This window comes from Palaemon carinicauda, chromosome 4 (genome assembly GCF_036898095.1).
Source record: "Palaemon carinicauda isolate YSFRI2023 chromosome 4, ASM3689809v2, whole genome shotgun sequence".
NCBI lineage: Eukaryota > Metazoa > Arthropoda > Malacostraca > Decapoda > Palaemonidae > Palaemon > Palaemon carinicauda.
The window spans coordinates 41,892,113-41,907,112 of record NC_090728.1 but is presented as its reverse complement, the minus strand read 5'-3'; the positions used below and the strand labels follow the sequence as shown (position 1 = coordinate 41,907,112).

The following is a 15,000-nucleotide window of genomic DNA, read 5'->3' as shown; positions in this document are numbered from 1 at the left end:
CTCTCTCTCTCTCTCTCTCTCTCTCTCTCTCTCTCTCAATTTTTACAAAAGCCTGTAATGTCTATTATCTCTCTCTCTCTCTCTCTCTCTCTCTCTCTCTCTCTCTCTCTCTTCTCTCTCTCTCTCTCTCTCTCTCATTTTTTACAAATGGCCTTAATTTCTATTAACATTCTCTCTGCAGTTTTTTTACAAAAGCTTGCAATTTTCTCTCTCTCTGCAGTTTTTTTACAAAAGCTTGCAATTTTCTCTCTCTCTCTCTCTCTCTCTCTCTCTCTCTCTCTCTCTCTCTCTCTCTCTCTCTCTCTCTATCTCTCATCTCTCTCTCTCTCTCCATTTTTACAAAAGCCTGTAATGTTTATTACCTTTCTCTCTCTCTCTCTGCAGTTTTTTACAAAGCTTGCAATCCCCCCCCTCTCTCTCTCTCTCTCTCTCTCTCTCTCTCTCTCTCTCTCTCTCTCTCTCTCCATTTTTTACAATGGCCCTTAATTTCTGTTACCTTTTCTCTTTCTCTCTCTCTGTCTGCAGCTTTTTTACAAATGCTTGCAATCTCTCTCTCTCTCTCTCTCTCTCTCTCTCTCCTCTCTCTCTCTCTCTCTCTCTCTCTCTCTCTCTAGTATTTTTCCCAGGACCATTCAGGCCTTTTTGCGGCTCCTTTCCGAAAGTTAGATTGATTTCTTTTTCTGGTAAGCAACTTCCTGGCTTCCAAATAGCTCTGTTCCCTCCCTCGTCTGGTCGATATCTTATGATACCTTCGCAGCCAAGTCGTAAAGACCTGGTGAGAAGTCTCATGCACTATGCTAGCGTCCTTTAGCGAAAATTTATTGTAATACTAACCCTGAGTTTATTGACGCTTCCTACTCTAATTTATTGGATTATCTTTTTAAAATATTTCTTTCAGATTCCCGGGTGGGGAGGGGGGTGAAGGAAAAAAAGCATATTGGGGGGAAGGAGGCAGAGGGTTAGTTAGTTCATATCACTTTATTATCGTATTATTATTATTATTATCATTATTATTACTATTATTATCATTATTATTATTATTATTATTATTATTATTATTATTGTTGTTGTTGCTGTTGTTGTTTTTATTATTATTCCTATTATTATTAGTATTATTATTATCATTATTAGTATTATCATTGATATTATCATTATTATTATTATTATTATTATTACTATTATTATTATTATTATTAGTAGTAGTAGTAGTAGTAGTAAGTAGTAGTAGTAGTAGTAGTAGTAGTAGTAGTATTAGCTAAGTTACAACCCTAGTTGGAAAAGTAGGATACTACAAGCTCAACTGCTCCAACAGGGAAATATAGTCGAGTGAGGAAAGGAAGTAATACACAATTAAAACAAAATGTCTTATTATTATTATTATTATTATTATTATTATTATTATCATTATTATTATTACTATTACTTGCTAAGCTACAACCGGAAAAAATAGCCTAGTGAGGAAAGGATACAAGGAAAAATAAAAAGTTTTTAGAAGAGTAACATTGAAATAAATATATCCTATATAAACTATAAACTCTTTAACAAAACCAGGGACGAAGAGAAATAAGATAGAATAGTGTGCCTGAGTGTACCGTCAAGCATAAGAACTCTCCCCCAAGGCAGTGGAAGACCTTGCTACAGAGGCTATGACACTACCCATGACGAGAACAATGGCTTGATTTTGGATTATTCTTCTCCTAGAAGAGCTGCTTACCATAGCTAAGGAGTCTCTTCTTACCCTTACCAAGAGGAAAGTAGCCACTGAACGTTTACAGTGGAGTAACCCTTTGGGTGACGAAGAATTGTTTGGTAATCTCATTGTTGTCAGTTGTATGAGGACAGAGGAGAATAAGAAAGAATATGCTAGACTATTCGGTGTATGTGTAGGCAAGGGAAAAATGAACCGTAACCAGAGAGATGGCTCGAATGTAGTACTGTCTGGCCAGTCACAAGATCCCATAACTCTCTAGCGGTAGTATCTTAACGGGTAGTAACCATTGTAATAATTTTTTCACGTAAATGGAAGTAAGGATAAAATGATTAGGATGAGAACATCTATTCCACTTTCTCAAAAGAACGAAGGTGCAAAGGAGACTGGCAGTGATCCAAGAAGGACAGGCATTTTTTACTCATGCGATACATCTCCCAATTCTGTCCTAGAGAGCGATTGACACCAGTTCTGAGAAGACATCAAAGGATGAGTGTATCTCATTCATGCAGCAACTAGGCTTCTCGAGATATATGTTTTAATCAACGCCAGGTTCCCATGTGTTTCGATAAGTCGTGAAGTTTCCTAAATTCATCTTGTCATTTTTCTTTAACAATCTCGGTGTTAGATATAAAAAATATTTTTGCTCGTAATTCTTGGGTTGTGGTGGCCGATGTGGTAATGTCCGTGACTGGTGAGCGCCCTACTGGGGTTCGAGTCCCGCTCAAACTCGTTAGTTACTTTGGTCGCTGCATGCTCCCCATCCTTGTGAGCTAAGGATGGGGTATTTAGGGGAGCCTATAGGTCTATCTGCTCAGTCATCAGCTTCCTCCTTGGTGCTAGCTTGGTCAGTCTCTAGGGCATTGTCCTGCTTGATAGGAGAATGTAACTGTCTCTTGCCTCTGCCATTCACGAGTAACCTTTAAACCTTTAAAAGAACTAAATACGTAATTCAGTCTATAACATGCGATCTTATATAACAAACGATAAGAAAATGAATACTAACCTGTTGAGATACTTGAATTTAGAAGGATTTGCGATCCGGGGATATGTATCACGCTTCTGATTATGGGAAAATGTATGAAAATTTATTTGGATAAGCGACGCTGTATTTCATTGTCATAGTCATTACAAAATATGATGAACTCAAGTTGTACCCGATTTTTATAATGGAGTTTTTACATATTTCTGAAATCTAATATACTTTAAAATTCCTACTTTGAAGTGGTTTTACAGTAGATCAGAGAGAGAGAGAGAGAGAGAGAGAGAGAGAGAGAGAGGAGAGAGAGAGAGAGAGAGAGATCCTTGCATCAGTTATAATTTTGATGATATTTTTTTAGGATTACAATGCAACTGTCATATCTGTCACTCACTGCTCTGCCATTCACCTATCCCCCCTAAATTCGCTTTTGTGAAACTTGTTTCAGCGATTCTCAAACTTTTTTTTAAAGTAACAATAACATTATTCTCTCTCTCTCTCTCCTCTCTCTCTCTCCTCTCTTCTCTCTCTCTCTCTCTCTCTCTCACACACACACACACAGCTCTGCCACCTCACCTATCCTCCCTAAAATCGTTTTTGTGAAACTTGTTTCAGGGTTTCTCAAACGTATTTTTTAAAGTAACAATAACATTATTCTCTCTCTCTCCTCTCTCTCTCTCTCTCTCTCTCTCCTCTCTCTCTCTCTCTCTCTCTCTCCTCCTATCCTCCCTAAAATCGCTATTGTGAAACTTGTTTCAGCGTTTCTCAAACTTTTTTAAAGTTGCAATAACATTATTCTCTCTCTCTCTCTCTCTCTCTCTCTCTCTCTCTCTCTCTCTCTCTCTCACAGCTCTGCCACCTCACCTATCCTCCCTAAAATCGCTTTTGTGAAACTTGTTTCAGCGTTTCTCAAACTTTTTTTAAAGTAACAATAACAATCTCTCTCTCTCTCTCTCTCTCTCTCTCTCTCTCTCTCTCTCTCTCTCTCTCTCTCATGCATGTGCACGCACGCACGTACACACACACTCGTTTTTCCAGGCAAATTCTTTTCTCCCGAAAAATGAACTCTCAAGCAATTTCGATATGTCCCTAGGGAAAAAAGAAACTGTGTATGTTGTTCTCCAGATATCTCTCCTTTTATTCTTTCGCTTCTGCTTAATTATCCTCCTCTTCACTTTTATTTTTTCATCCCTGTATTTTTATCCAATCGTCCTTCTTCCTCTTTTTTATTCTCTTTCGTCGATTCCCTCTTTTTTCATATCCTTGGAAGTCACAGATAAGTGAAAATAATAAGTGATAACTCGTCAACTCTTTTTTTTCTTATCTCAAAGAAGACCGAATACAATACGTCTGCCAGCTTACGACCAAAGAATCATTTCGAATTTCGCAATTGAAATCTTTTGGGGACAGAAATGGATGTTGGCAAATGGAAGTTTCCGAGACATCTTTTGTTTTTCATTCCATTCTTTTACTTGTGGAATACCAATCGATTAATGTTTTTGTGTCGCAAAAAGATATCCAGGGAAATCAAAATGTAATTACAAAATGGTTGGAAGAGTTTGCTTATAGATTATTAGATTTGAGTTCTTCATTGTGAAAACAGATTGGGTTTTGAATCATTGTTATTTTGTGACTGATTGGCGAGTCAGTTTTTAATACGGTATTTTTTTTTTTTTCAAGATGAATTGCTAATGGAGAATTAAATTGTCACTTGACCTTACACGCGCTTTATAATTAAAGTAAACTAAACATTTTACCAGTGAAAAACATGGATTTCCTAACATTAGACTTTCTGGCATTCAATTCTCAATGAAATGAAATTACTCAGTGTCAACCGTCTCTTATCAAAATCCTACTACCGGTAGTGATACAAGTGATCATTGTATATTTGAGAAATATAATTAGCAATTTATCCTAGACTTCCCCATAAAATATGATAACATTTTTTAATGAGAGATGTGGGAGTTGAAAGGGATGCTCGATAGTTTCCAGAGTGTGGGAAGGGGAGTTGAATATCTGGTTGTAAGTTCACCGGGATTAGGAAAATATGAAGTGCTTCGCAGAATAGGGACACGAGGAATAGAGAACAAACACAACTTTAAGGTGCAAAAGTTGTTCTGGATAAAAGGTGTAAATGGAGAAATGGTGTCTGAACTGTTGAACTGAAAGTTTTGTGTGGGCGTTACTGTGTCAATAACATACTGCAGGAAGAATAGGGAGATGCAAGAGTTGAAAAGGGCGGTGATGAAAATTAAAGAGTAGCTGTGCAACTGACAGATGAGAATGTGATCAATCTGGAGACGAAGACGGCAATAATGCTCTTTGTGCTATGGTGACGAGAGATTGTAATATTCACCTGCCTAGTTGTGTAAGGTATATTTCATATTAAGAAAGGTGCCGAAGTTTTGTTAAGAACAGAATCATCTGTTAGCCAAATCTATATAACATTACAAAAGATCCTATAATAAAATCTAAAGAAATATTTAGTCTCTATATTGTCAATATGCTATTTTCATAAGTATGAAATATAAAGTGGATGTACTAATAAAATATTAATACTTATCCATTAAATATAGATGCATTTTATTCCTTTTTTATTTTTTTTATTTTATTTTTATCAAACTTTTCTTATGAAGTTTATTTTGTACGAAAACAAACTGTTTCAAATTTTTTTCCTGCAAAATTTCTTTTCATTAAGACACTTATTTAAAAGAATACTCCATCTTAATTAAACGTAGATTTCAGTTCACTGGTGAGACTTCATGTAAAAAGAAAGTCAAAGTTTTGTCAGCTGATTAAAATTTCATGGCTCAGTGATGTTTAAAGTTTAACAAAGGGTCTAATAAAGATCGTCTTATAAAGAGCAATGATAATCATTATTATGATACTGTTATTGATTTGGTACAAAATTTCAGGTCTCAAACTATGGTGTTAGGATATGTGGAAGAAGATTAAGAAATAGATAAATGAAAGCTGGTATGAAATATACAGATGGAAGAGAGACTTTGTTATTGTAAGACACAATCAATACATTTTGGGAAATCCTATTTGATTGGAATGAAGGGAAACATTAAGATGTAAGTATAAATTTTCATCGTAAGGAGTAAACTCTTTGGGAGATCTAGATTGATCAGGTAGAAAAGTCTTTTGCTAAAATGCGTATTTCCAGTTTGTGATGAGAATATATCGGTAATCGATGCGTTAATAATGGGACCCTTGTTTAGCTGGATAAAACGGCGTTTGAGTCGTGATGGGTTTTGCCTCGAGATTTATTCGGTTATCAGTAATTCTAAGAGATGTTTACAAGTGAATATTCTTTTGTTTTCTCCTCTGTTGTACCGCACGTGTTTTATACACGCTCGTACACTATAATGTTTTTTTTTTTTATCTTATCACTCGCTCTTCCCTGCACTGTTAAAAGACCAACCTGTGGAAGAATGCTACCTCATGTTTTTTTATGTTTGAATTTTTGTGACATTCTTTCTCGCAAGATTTTGTGTATAAACTCTATGATTGTTTAATAAAGTTTAGTTGCATCCACCTCGCCTCTCAGTTACAACCTAACGGCTCTTCTACACAATACCTTCAGAGGGATTTGTCAAAGAATCAACTTTAATGATGATGAATAAGATCCCAGTCAGAAATGATTAAAAGAAAAAAAAACTGGCTTTTGTAACAAAATTTTTCAATTTATATAACTTGTTACAATCACCTTTGTTCTTCTGATTTTGCAAAATATCTGAATGTAATATGCTGGGTAGTCACTTCCTGATTGTACTCGAGGTGCTGCGGGTACAAATGATACCACATGCGTGTCCTATCACAATAATCAAATTGCAGTTCTCTCTCTCTCTCTCTCTCTCTCTCTCTCTCTCTCTCTCTCTCTCTCTCTCTCTCTCTCTCTCTCTCTAATAACTTTTTAATACTTCATCCCTCAATTTCTCCACAGCAAGTGTGAAGGATACTCTAAGATTAGACAAATTGCTCTATCCGCCTCGCCTTCTGGGTCGCAGTGTTCCCTTATCTTTCAAATCAACAGCGGCTTCTTTCTTCTAATTCATGAGGGTGTTTTCATTTACACCTATCCACTTACATCCATCCACTTACACCCATTCACTCCGGTTGTTATCATTGCAAATCAACCCGTCTACTTGAAGATGACTTCCTTCGGGTAGCTAGGGATTGGTTTCAGTGCAGTTTCAATGCAGTTGAATGCTCTTCAGTGTTGATGTTATCTGCATTTTATATCACAGAGATTTTTTTTACTATTAACAGGATTTCGAGTGATATAATTTTCTAGCGTTATTCAAATTTCAAAATTTTATTCGCACTGTTAACGTTTGTTTTAGTTAGGACAACTAAAGGAACGGATGTATTATTTTCATCGAATTTCGAAACTTGATTACCACTGATAGCGTTTTATGATAACTATAAGAACGGTTATATTTTCATGAATGGGAATTTCTGAGAATACTTTTTCATCCACATTTATGACTTAGACTTAAATTTTGGAAGTAAGAAAAATCCATTACTGAAACAAAATAAAGCATGATAGCATTGTATTCATTGTCGTACTCATTAAGAGAATTAATGGATTTTGCTGTCGAATAGGGACCATCAGTATCAATGGTAAAATGTAAAATGCTATAATTAAGTGAATAAATGATATATATATACATATATATATATATATATATATATATATATATATATATATATATATATATATATATATATATATATATACTGGATGGAAAATAGCAGTGTAATCTTGTGTGGTCTACTAATTGTGAAACTATTCATGTTTTTTTTATTGTTAGGGAAGTACAGTGGCTTAGCAGTCCTAAATAATGCGTAGTCTTTCTGTATCTATGTTTGTTTTTATGAACGAAAACTCTAGCGTGAAACTGTAAGAGGAATAGCATGGTAAATGTTATTATGTTGAACAGGCTGACATAAGTATCTTCTTATAATTTATATATGAAAGATTCGTTTTAATGTTGTTACTGTCCTTAAAATATTTTATTTTATTTGTTCATTACTTCCTTTCCTCACTGGGCTAATTATTCCTGTTGGAACCATTGGGCTTATCGCATCCTGCTTTTCCAACTAGGGTTGTAACTAAGGTAGTAATAATAATAATAATAATAATAATAATAATAATAATAATAATAATAATAATAATAATAATAATAATAATAATAATAATAATAGGAAAACAAACGTATCTATAACTTATATTCTGGATCTGTAATATATCATCCTTATGTGCAATCTATTATTCGTCATCAGATAAAAGTTCCTTTATTTAATTTTCTTTGCCACTGTTTCCTCCGATCCATCATCTGATTCATCCTTCCTCTTCCCTTTTTTTAGGTCCTCTGGATGAAGTGGTGGGCGTGGTGGGCGAACGAACGCTCCTTCCGTGTGATATAGATCCTCCCATCTCCAACGATTCCACGCATCTCGTCCTTTTTTACCGCAGTCCGGGCGGGACGCCCATATACAGGTAGGTCTGGCTTGGCCGTCGGAAGCATTACCGACGTCCCATTCCAAAGGCATTGTGTTCTGCCACTGAATGGGGTTCCCTCTTAGTGACGTTGATCGATGGCTATTATAAAAGATCTTCCTCTTTATGGAAAATTCTTTCTTTTCACATACATACAGACAGATTCATACGCACATACACGCACACACACACACACACACACACACATATATATATATATATATATATATATATGTATATATATATATATATATATATATATATATATATATATATATATATATATATAATTTATATAGGCTATATTAATATATGTATAAGATATACATATATATATATATATATATATATATATATGTATATATATATATATATATATATATATGTTAATATTACATATATACATATATATACATATATATATATATATATATATATATATATATATATATATATATGCCTGTATCTGTGTGTATGTGTCTGTTTGTTTGTTATGTATTGGGTGACTCGACTCTTTAAGGTTATTTAAGTTATTCAAAGGAAAACTGCTGAACAGGAAGCTTAGATAACTTACCAATATGCTTCAAGTATAGTCATCGGTATTTTATCCTGTTCAACATAAAACATTTGCTGCAAGTTTGAACTTTTGAAGTTCCACCGATTCAACTACCCAATTAGGAATATCATTCCATAACTTTGTCACAGCTGGAATAAAACCTCTAGAATATTGTGAAGTTTTGAGCCTCATTATGGAAAAGGCTTGACTATTAGAATTAACTGCATACCTAGTATTTCGAACAGGGTGGTATTTTTCGGGAAGATCTGAATGTAATCTATTGTCGCAAATGGAAACTGATGGATTCCTGCAATTAGGTGTTTCTCATGATCGATTCAAAGTTGAACAAAGGCCAAATGACCGAGGGAAAATGTGACACTACCGAGGTATGTGTGGGTCCGTTTTCTATAAATGACCCATTTTTTGTATTTTTTCCAGGAATATAGAAAATGAAAGGAATGAAATAATTGAGCTTCAACAACCATACGAAGGAGATCTAAAGAAAATAATAGGATGATTTTTATTCAGTGAACGAAATTTAGAAAAAAAAAAAAGGAACAGTGTAAAAGAAAGATAATCTCAATGAACTAGATTTTAGAAATTTAGAGGCTCCGTTGCAAAGGCTAGGCCTCAACCCTAAACCTTAACCCGCACCTGATCCTGAATCTGAACCTGAACCTGATCCTAGATCTGATCCTGAACCTGAACCTGAACCTGATCATGAATCTGAACTTGAACCTGATCCGGTGTCTGATCCTGGATCTGAACTTGAACCTGATCCTGGATCTGATCCCGAACCTGAACCTGATCCTGAATCTGAACCTGATCCTGAACCTAAACCTGAACCTGAACCTAAACCTGAATCTGAACCTGATCCTGAATCTAAACCTGATCCTGAATCTGAACTTGATCCTGAATCTGAACCTGATCCTGATCCTGAAACTGATCCTGAATCTGAACCTGAACCTAATCCTGATTCTGAACCTGAACCTGATCCTGAATCTGACCCTGAATCTGAACCTGATCCTGAATCTGACCCTGATCCTGAATCTGAATTTGAACCTGATCCTGAACTCAAACAATGAGAGAAATAATGCAATGAAATTTGACGCCTCGTAACAACTGGGGATGCCCATTTTCTATAAATGATAAAGCTTTAGAGGGGAGATACTGCAATGAAAGTGGGCGGTTTCCGACAATCAGAGGGACCGTTATTTTTCTAGATGGTTGCAACAATAGAAGGGAACATAATGGAATGAACATCGCCGCTTTTTGGAAAATGAGTAGGAAAATTTTTCAATTATCGAATGGTGCCAAAAGGGGACAATTAATGTAATGAAAATTAAATTTGGACTCCAGAAAACTAAAGGAAGCTTTTTTTTTATAACTGATTGCATTAAAGATTGATAATTTAATGTTTACGGATAAAAGGCAGAATTATATCCTATAATTGATATCCATTACTTGCTTGTTAAGAGGAACTGTTAACTAAAATTAACTTGGATCAGGAGGGTAAAACTATACCATAGAAATAGAATATTTTCTATGGTATTCGGAATAGTTTTCTATAAAAGATTTCGACCAAAGCAAGTCACTTCATGATAATGAAATTCCAATTGCACGAGATTTGATGGGTATTTTTCCCCAAAAACTCATTTTCTGACTCAGTGGGTTGTGTGGAATACAGGGGTGTTACCCTACATTACCGTATACCCAGCCAACAACTGACTACAAGAGTGGATGCTAAATAATTCTATAGAATTGGATATGAAAACCAACGGTTTTGATTTTCTAGAAATGTTCAACTGTAGGCCGACTTTCTGATTAACAAAGAGATTTCTTAATTTAGCATTTTTCCTTAGGTCTTAGACCTTTTTTCGGAAAATCACAAAAAATAAAAACACAAAAAAGATATTAAGCAGACCTGACCCACTGTTTTCTACTTTATTACATCCAATTTCGATCATTCCATCTATCAATTTTAGTTTAAGTTGGATATGTGATAACTAAATATATTACATTATTCTATAAATTTTAATTTAATTTGGTCTGTGATAACTAACTATATTACATTTCAACCACGAATAAAGAAAAAAAAATTACAGCCTTTGATCGTTCTCATTTCTTCAGTCTGGACGCTCGAAGTGTTAACCTAGACTCAGCTCGACATTGGTCCGAGTCAGAGCTGGGAGGCCGGGCGTACATGATCTTAGGCAAGGGCCGGAAAGGATTGGTTATTGAGGAGCTGAGCCTGGCCGATGAGGGCGAGTACAGATGCCGGGTGGACTTCCTGGAATCTCCTACAAGAAATTCCAGGGTTAAATTAAAAATCATAGGTGAGTTTTATCTTCTTGAAATTTCTTATTACTTATATTACCTTTTTTATTTCTTGTGATTGTTATTACTTATAGGTATTAATTTTTTAATTTTCATTCCTTGTGATTGTTATTACTTACATATATTACCTTTTTTATTTCTCATTCCTTGTGATTGTTATTACTTACACATATTACCTTTTTTATTTCTCATTTCTTGTGATTGTTATTTCTTATAAATATTACTCTTTTATTTCTCATTCCTTGTCATTGTTATTACTTATAGGTATTTACTTTTTTATATCTCAGTCCTTATGATTGTTATTACTCATAGGTATTACCTTTTTTATATTTCTCATTCCTTGTGATTGTTATTACTTATAGATATTACATTGTTTACTTCTCATCAATATTATTTGTTTTCTTAAAACTTCCATTTTTTCTACTGGAGGTAATTTTTTTTATGCGATTCGGAGTTTTAAGTTTTGAAGTATTTTTATTCTCAAAAAAAGGTTTATTAACGTACGAATGGTAAATATATGCCTCCATGAACTAAAAACTCATTAGTCATTATTATAATCTTTGGGAAGAGAATTATTCTCAAAATACAGCCCGATAGAATAGAAGAAAGTTTAATACAGTACATTTGATAAGTAGGTTTTACACTGTCAAATCTTAATGATCGGAAAGATATTATTTAATTTATCATTAGACACTATGTCTATATCAATACATTCTAATAACATAACCCATCATCTTTTCTGTAATAAAAAACAAGCAAAATTACCACATATGAACATATAAACTTTATTAACCACTTCTTTTTGACCTGCATTGTTACAACCAATTAAGACAACGGTTAGTACCGGATCTGTGCGAGTGAAGTAATTCCAGTTATCGATTTTATTTATATGATTCTATTATCTTTTACGCAATAGAGAAACAATCACAATTACAATCTATGAACAGACAAACTTTATTAACCACTAACTTTTGACCTGCATTGTTGCAGCTAATCGAGATAGTGGTACGTACCGCATCTGTGCGAGGATAGTAATTCTAGTTATCGATTTTATTTATATTTCTATTTATTTACGCAATAGAAAAACATTCACAATTACAATCTATGGACAGACAAACTTTATTAACCACTAACTTTTGATCTGCATTGTTGCAGCCAGTCGAGATACCGTTTCGTATCGGGTCTGAGCGAGTGAAAATTTTACAGTTATCGATTTTATTTATATTTCTATTTTTTTACGCAATAAAAAAACATTCACAATTACAATCTGTAACCAGACAAACTTTATTAACCACTAGCTTTTGACCTACATCGTTGCAGCCAACCGAGATACCGTTTCGTATCGAGTCTGAGCGAGTGAAAATTTTCCAGTTATCGATTTTATTTCTATATTTCTATTATCTTTGATGAAACAGAAAAACAATCAAAATTACAATCTATGACCAGACAAACTTTATAAACACTTGCTTTTAACCTGCATTTATTACAGCTAATTAAAATAACTGTTTTTATCGGGTCTATGCGCGTGAAATGATTCCAATTATCGATTTTATTTATATGATTCTATTATCTTTTTACGCAATAGAGAAACAATCACAACTACAATCTATGAACAGACAAACTTTATTAACCACTAACTTGTGACCTGCATTGTTGCAGCTAATCGAGATAGTGGTACGTCCTGCATCTGTGCGAGGGAAGTAATTCTAGTTATCGGTTTTATTTATATTTCTCTTTATTTACGCAATAAAAAAAACATTCACAATTACAATCTATGGACAGACAAACTTTATTAACACCTGCCTTTTGATCTGCATTGTTACAACCAATTAAGACAACGGTCTGTACTTGGTCTATGCGAGTGAAGCGATTCCAATTATCGATTTCATTTCTATATTTCCAATATCTTTTATGTAACAGAAACACAATCAAAATTACACTCTATGAACAGCCAAACATTATGAACACCTGCCTTTTGACCTGCATTGCTACAACCAATTAAGACAACGGACTGTACGTGGTCTGTGCAGGTGAAACGATTCCAATTATCTATTTCTATTTCTATTTTCTATACAGTCCCACCCTCCAGCCTGAGGATCAGCAGTGACCTGGAAAGTGACCTCTCCGTCAGCGGCATGGTTGGACCCTACCCCGAAGGAACGCGCCTCAGCCTCTCTTGTCACGTCATGGGCGGTAAGTACGATTACGTCAATTGCATCAACGCTTGATTGGAATGGAAGTAGTCACGGTTTCATTCGTAATGTCAGGGACGTGAGCTGTTATTGAGAAGTGCCACTCGCATATACTGTATATATATATATATATATATATATATATATATATATATATATATATATATATATATATATATATACATATATATATATATATATATATATATATATATATATATATAGAGAGAGAGAGAGAGAGAGAGAGAGAGAGAGAGAGAGAGAGAGAGAGAGAGAGAGAGAGATGTGCGTATATATATGTATACATGTATACTGTAATTTATATATATACATATATATATAATATATATATATATATATATATATATATATATATATATACATATATGTATGTATGTATATACACATATATATACACATATGTATGTATATATAAATAATATAATTACAAATTTGTTGTTCTTCGCATACTAATTATAAGTAAAAGGGTTTAGGGGACATTTAGGTGTCATTTAAGATTAAAAAAGATTAATGCTCATTAACTGAAACAAGCTAAATTTAAATCTCGTTTAAGCGAAAATAAACTATTAATTTTAAACAACAGTTTATAAAAATTATAAAGAACAAGGAAAGGGGTTTCTATAACAAATAAAGTAAAACAATACAAATTTTGATAATTCTAAGCAAAACCTACAATCATTTTTAAACAACAGATCTATTAAGCTTATAAAAAGGATAGAGAGCCAGGATGGGGTTTATGTATAAAAAAAAGTATTGAATCGTTATTTCTTTTTTTTTTAGGAAACCCGAGACCAGAAGTGACGTGGTGGCATGAAGGTGCTTTGCTCGATGACGTCAGCGAGGTCAAAACGGGTCAGCTGACCAGGAATGCTTTAGTCTTCCCTTCTCTGAGCAAAGAGGATCTGTACAAGACTTTGACATGTCAAGCATCGAACTCCGACCTTGTCGCTCCAATATCAGCTCGTGTCACCATAGATATGGCGTGTAAGACTCATGGTTCTTCATATGTGCAAGTACACACATGTGCACACATGGTCACACAAACAAACACACGCACATAGGGATCTGAGAATTGGTTTGAGCTCAAAGAGATGGTTCAGGAAAGAGACAAATGGCGTGAATTCATTGAGGTCTTCTGCGTCCAGTAGGTGCCAGAGGATTAAGATAAGATAAGATATAAACACACACATACACACACACACACACACACACGCACACACCCGGCCGGTCAGAAGCTATTGTCTCTGAGTGGATCCGCCTGGGGCTCTGAGCCCGAGGTCGGTAAGAAAATCCAGAGATTAATGTATCCAAATATATGGCTTATTTGAATATATATATATATATATATATATATATATATATATATATATATATATATATATATATATATGCGTGTTTGTTTAAAGTTTTAATACATTATTTACAAATACAATTTTCAAATTTGTTTTGCATGTAATTACCCAATTTATTATTTTGTTACATTTCTTCTTCTTCATTCGACCATATTAATCCCACTGTAGTGCAGGGTCTGCGGTTCGAGTCAACTTTTTCCATCTATTTCTATTCATTGCATCTTCTTCCCCAAGTCCCACTACACATTAAAAGAATCTGTTTTTTTTTTTTTTTTTTTTTTTTAATAAATTTATTCTATTTCAAGAAATAGCGACCCTGCGGGAAAAGCTTTAGTCGAAGAAGAAG

General features: G+C 34.2%; 1 protein-coding gene across 1 annotated transcript in view; it reads left to right on the top strand.

The window, feature by feature from the left end:
• The window catches only part of LOC137639909 (protein turtle homolog A-like), a 119,661-nt gene that overhangs the window by 83,304 nt on the left and 21,357 nt on the right, over nucleotides 1–15,000 (top strand). The window contains exons 2-5 of the mRNA XM_068372187.1: nucleotides 8,064–8,196; nucleotides 10,883–11,088; nucleotides 13,166–13,282; nucleotides 14,083–14,286. Of these exons, the coding sequence (XP_068228288.1) occupies nucleotides 8,064–8,196; nucleotides 10,883–11,088; nucleotides 13,166–13,282; nucleotides 14,083–14,286 (660 nt within the window). The remainder of the gene's footprint in view (nucleotides 1–8,063; nucleotides 8,197–10,882; nucleotides 11,089–13,165; nucleotides 13,283–14,082; nucleotides 14,287–15,000) is intronic.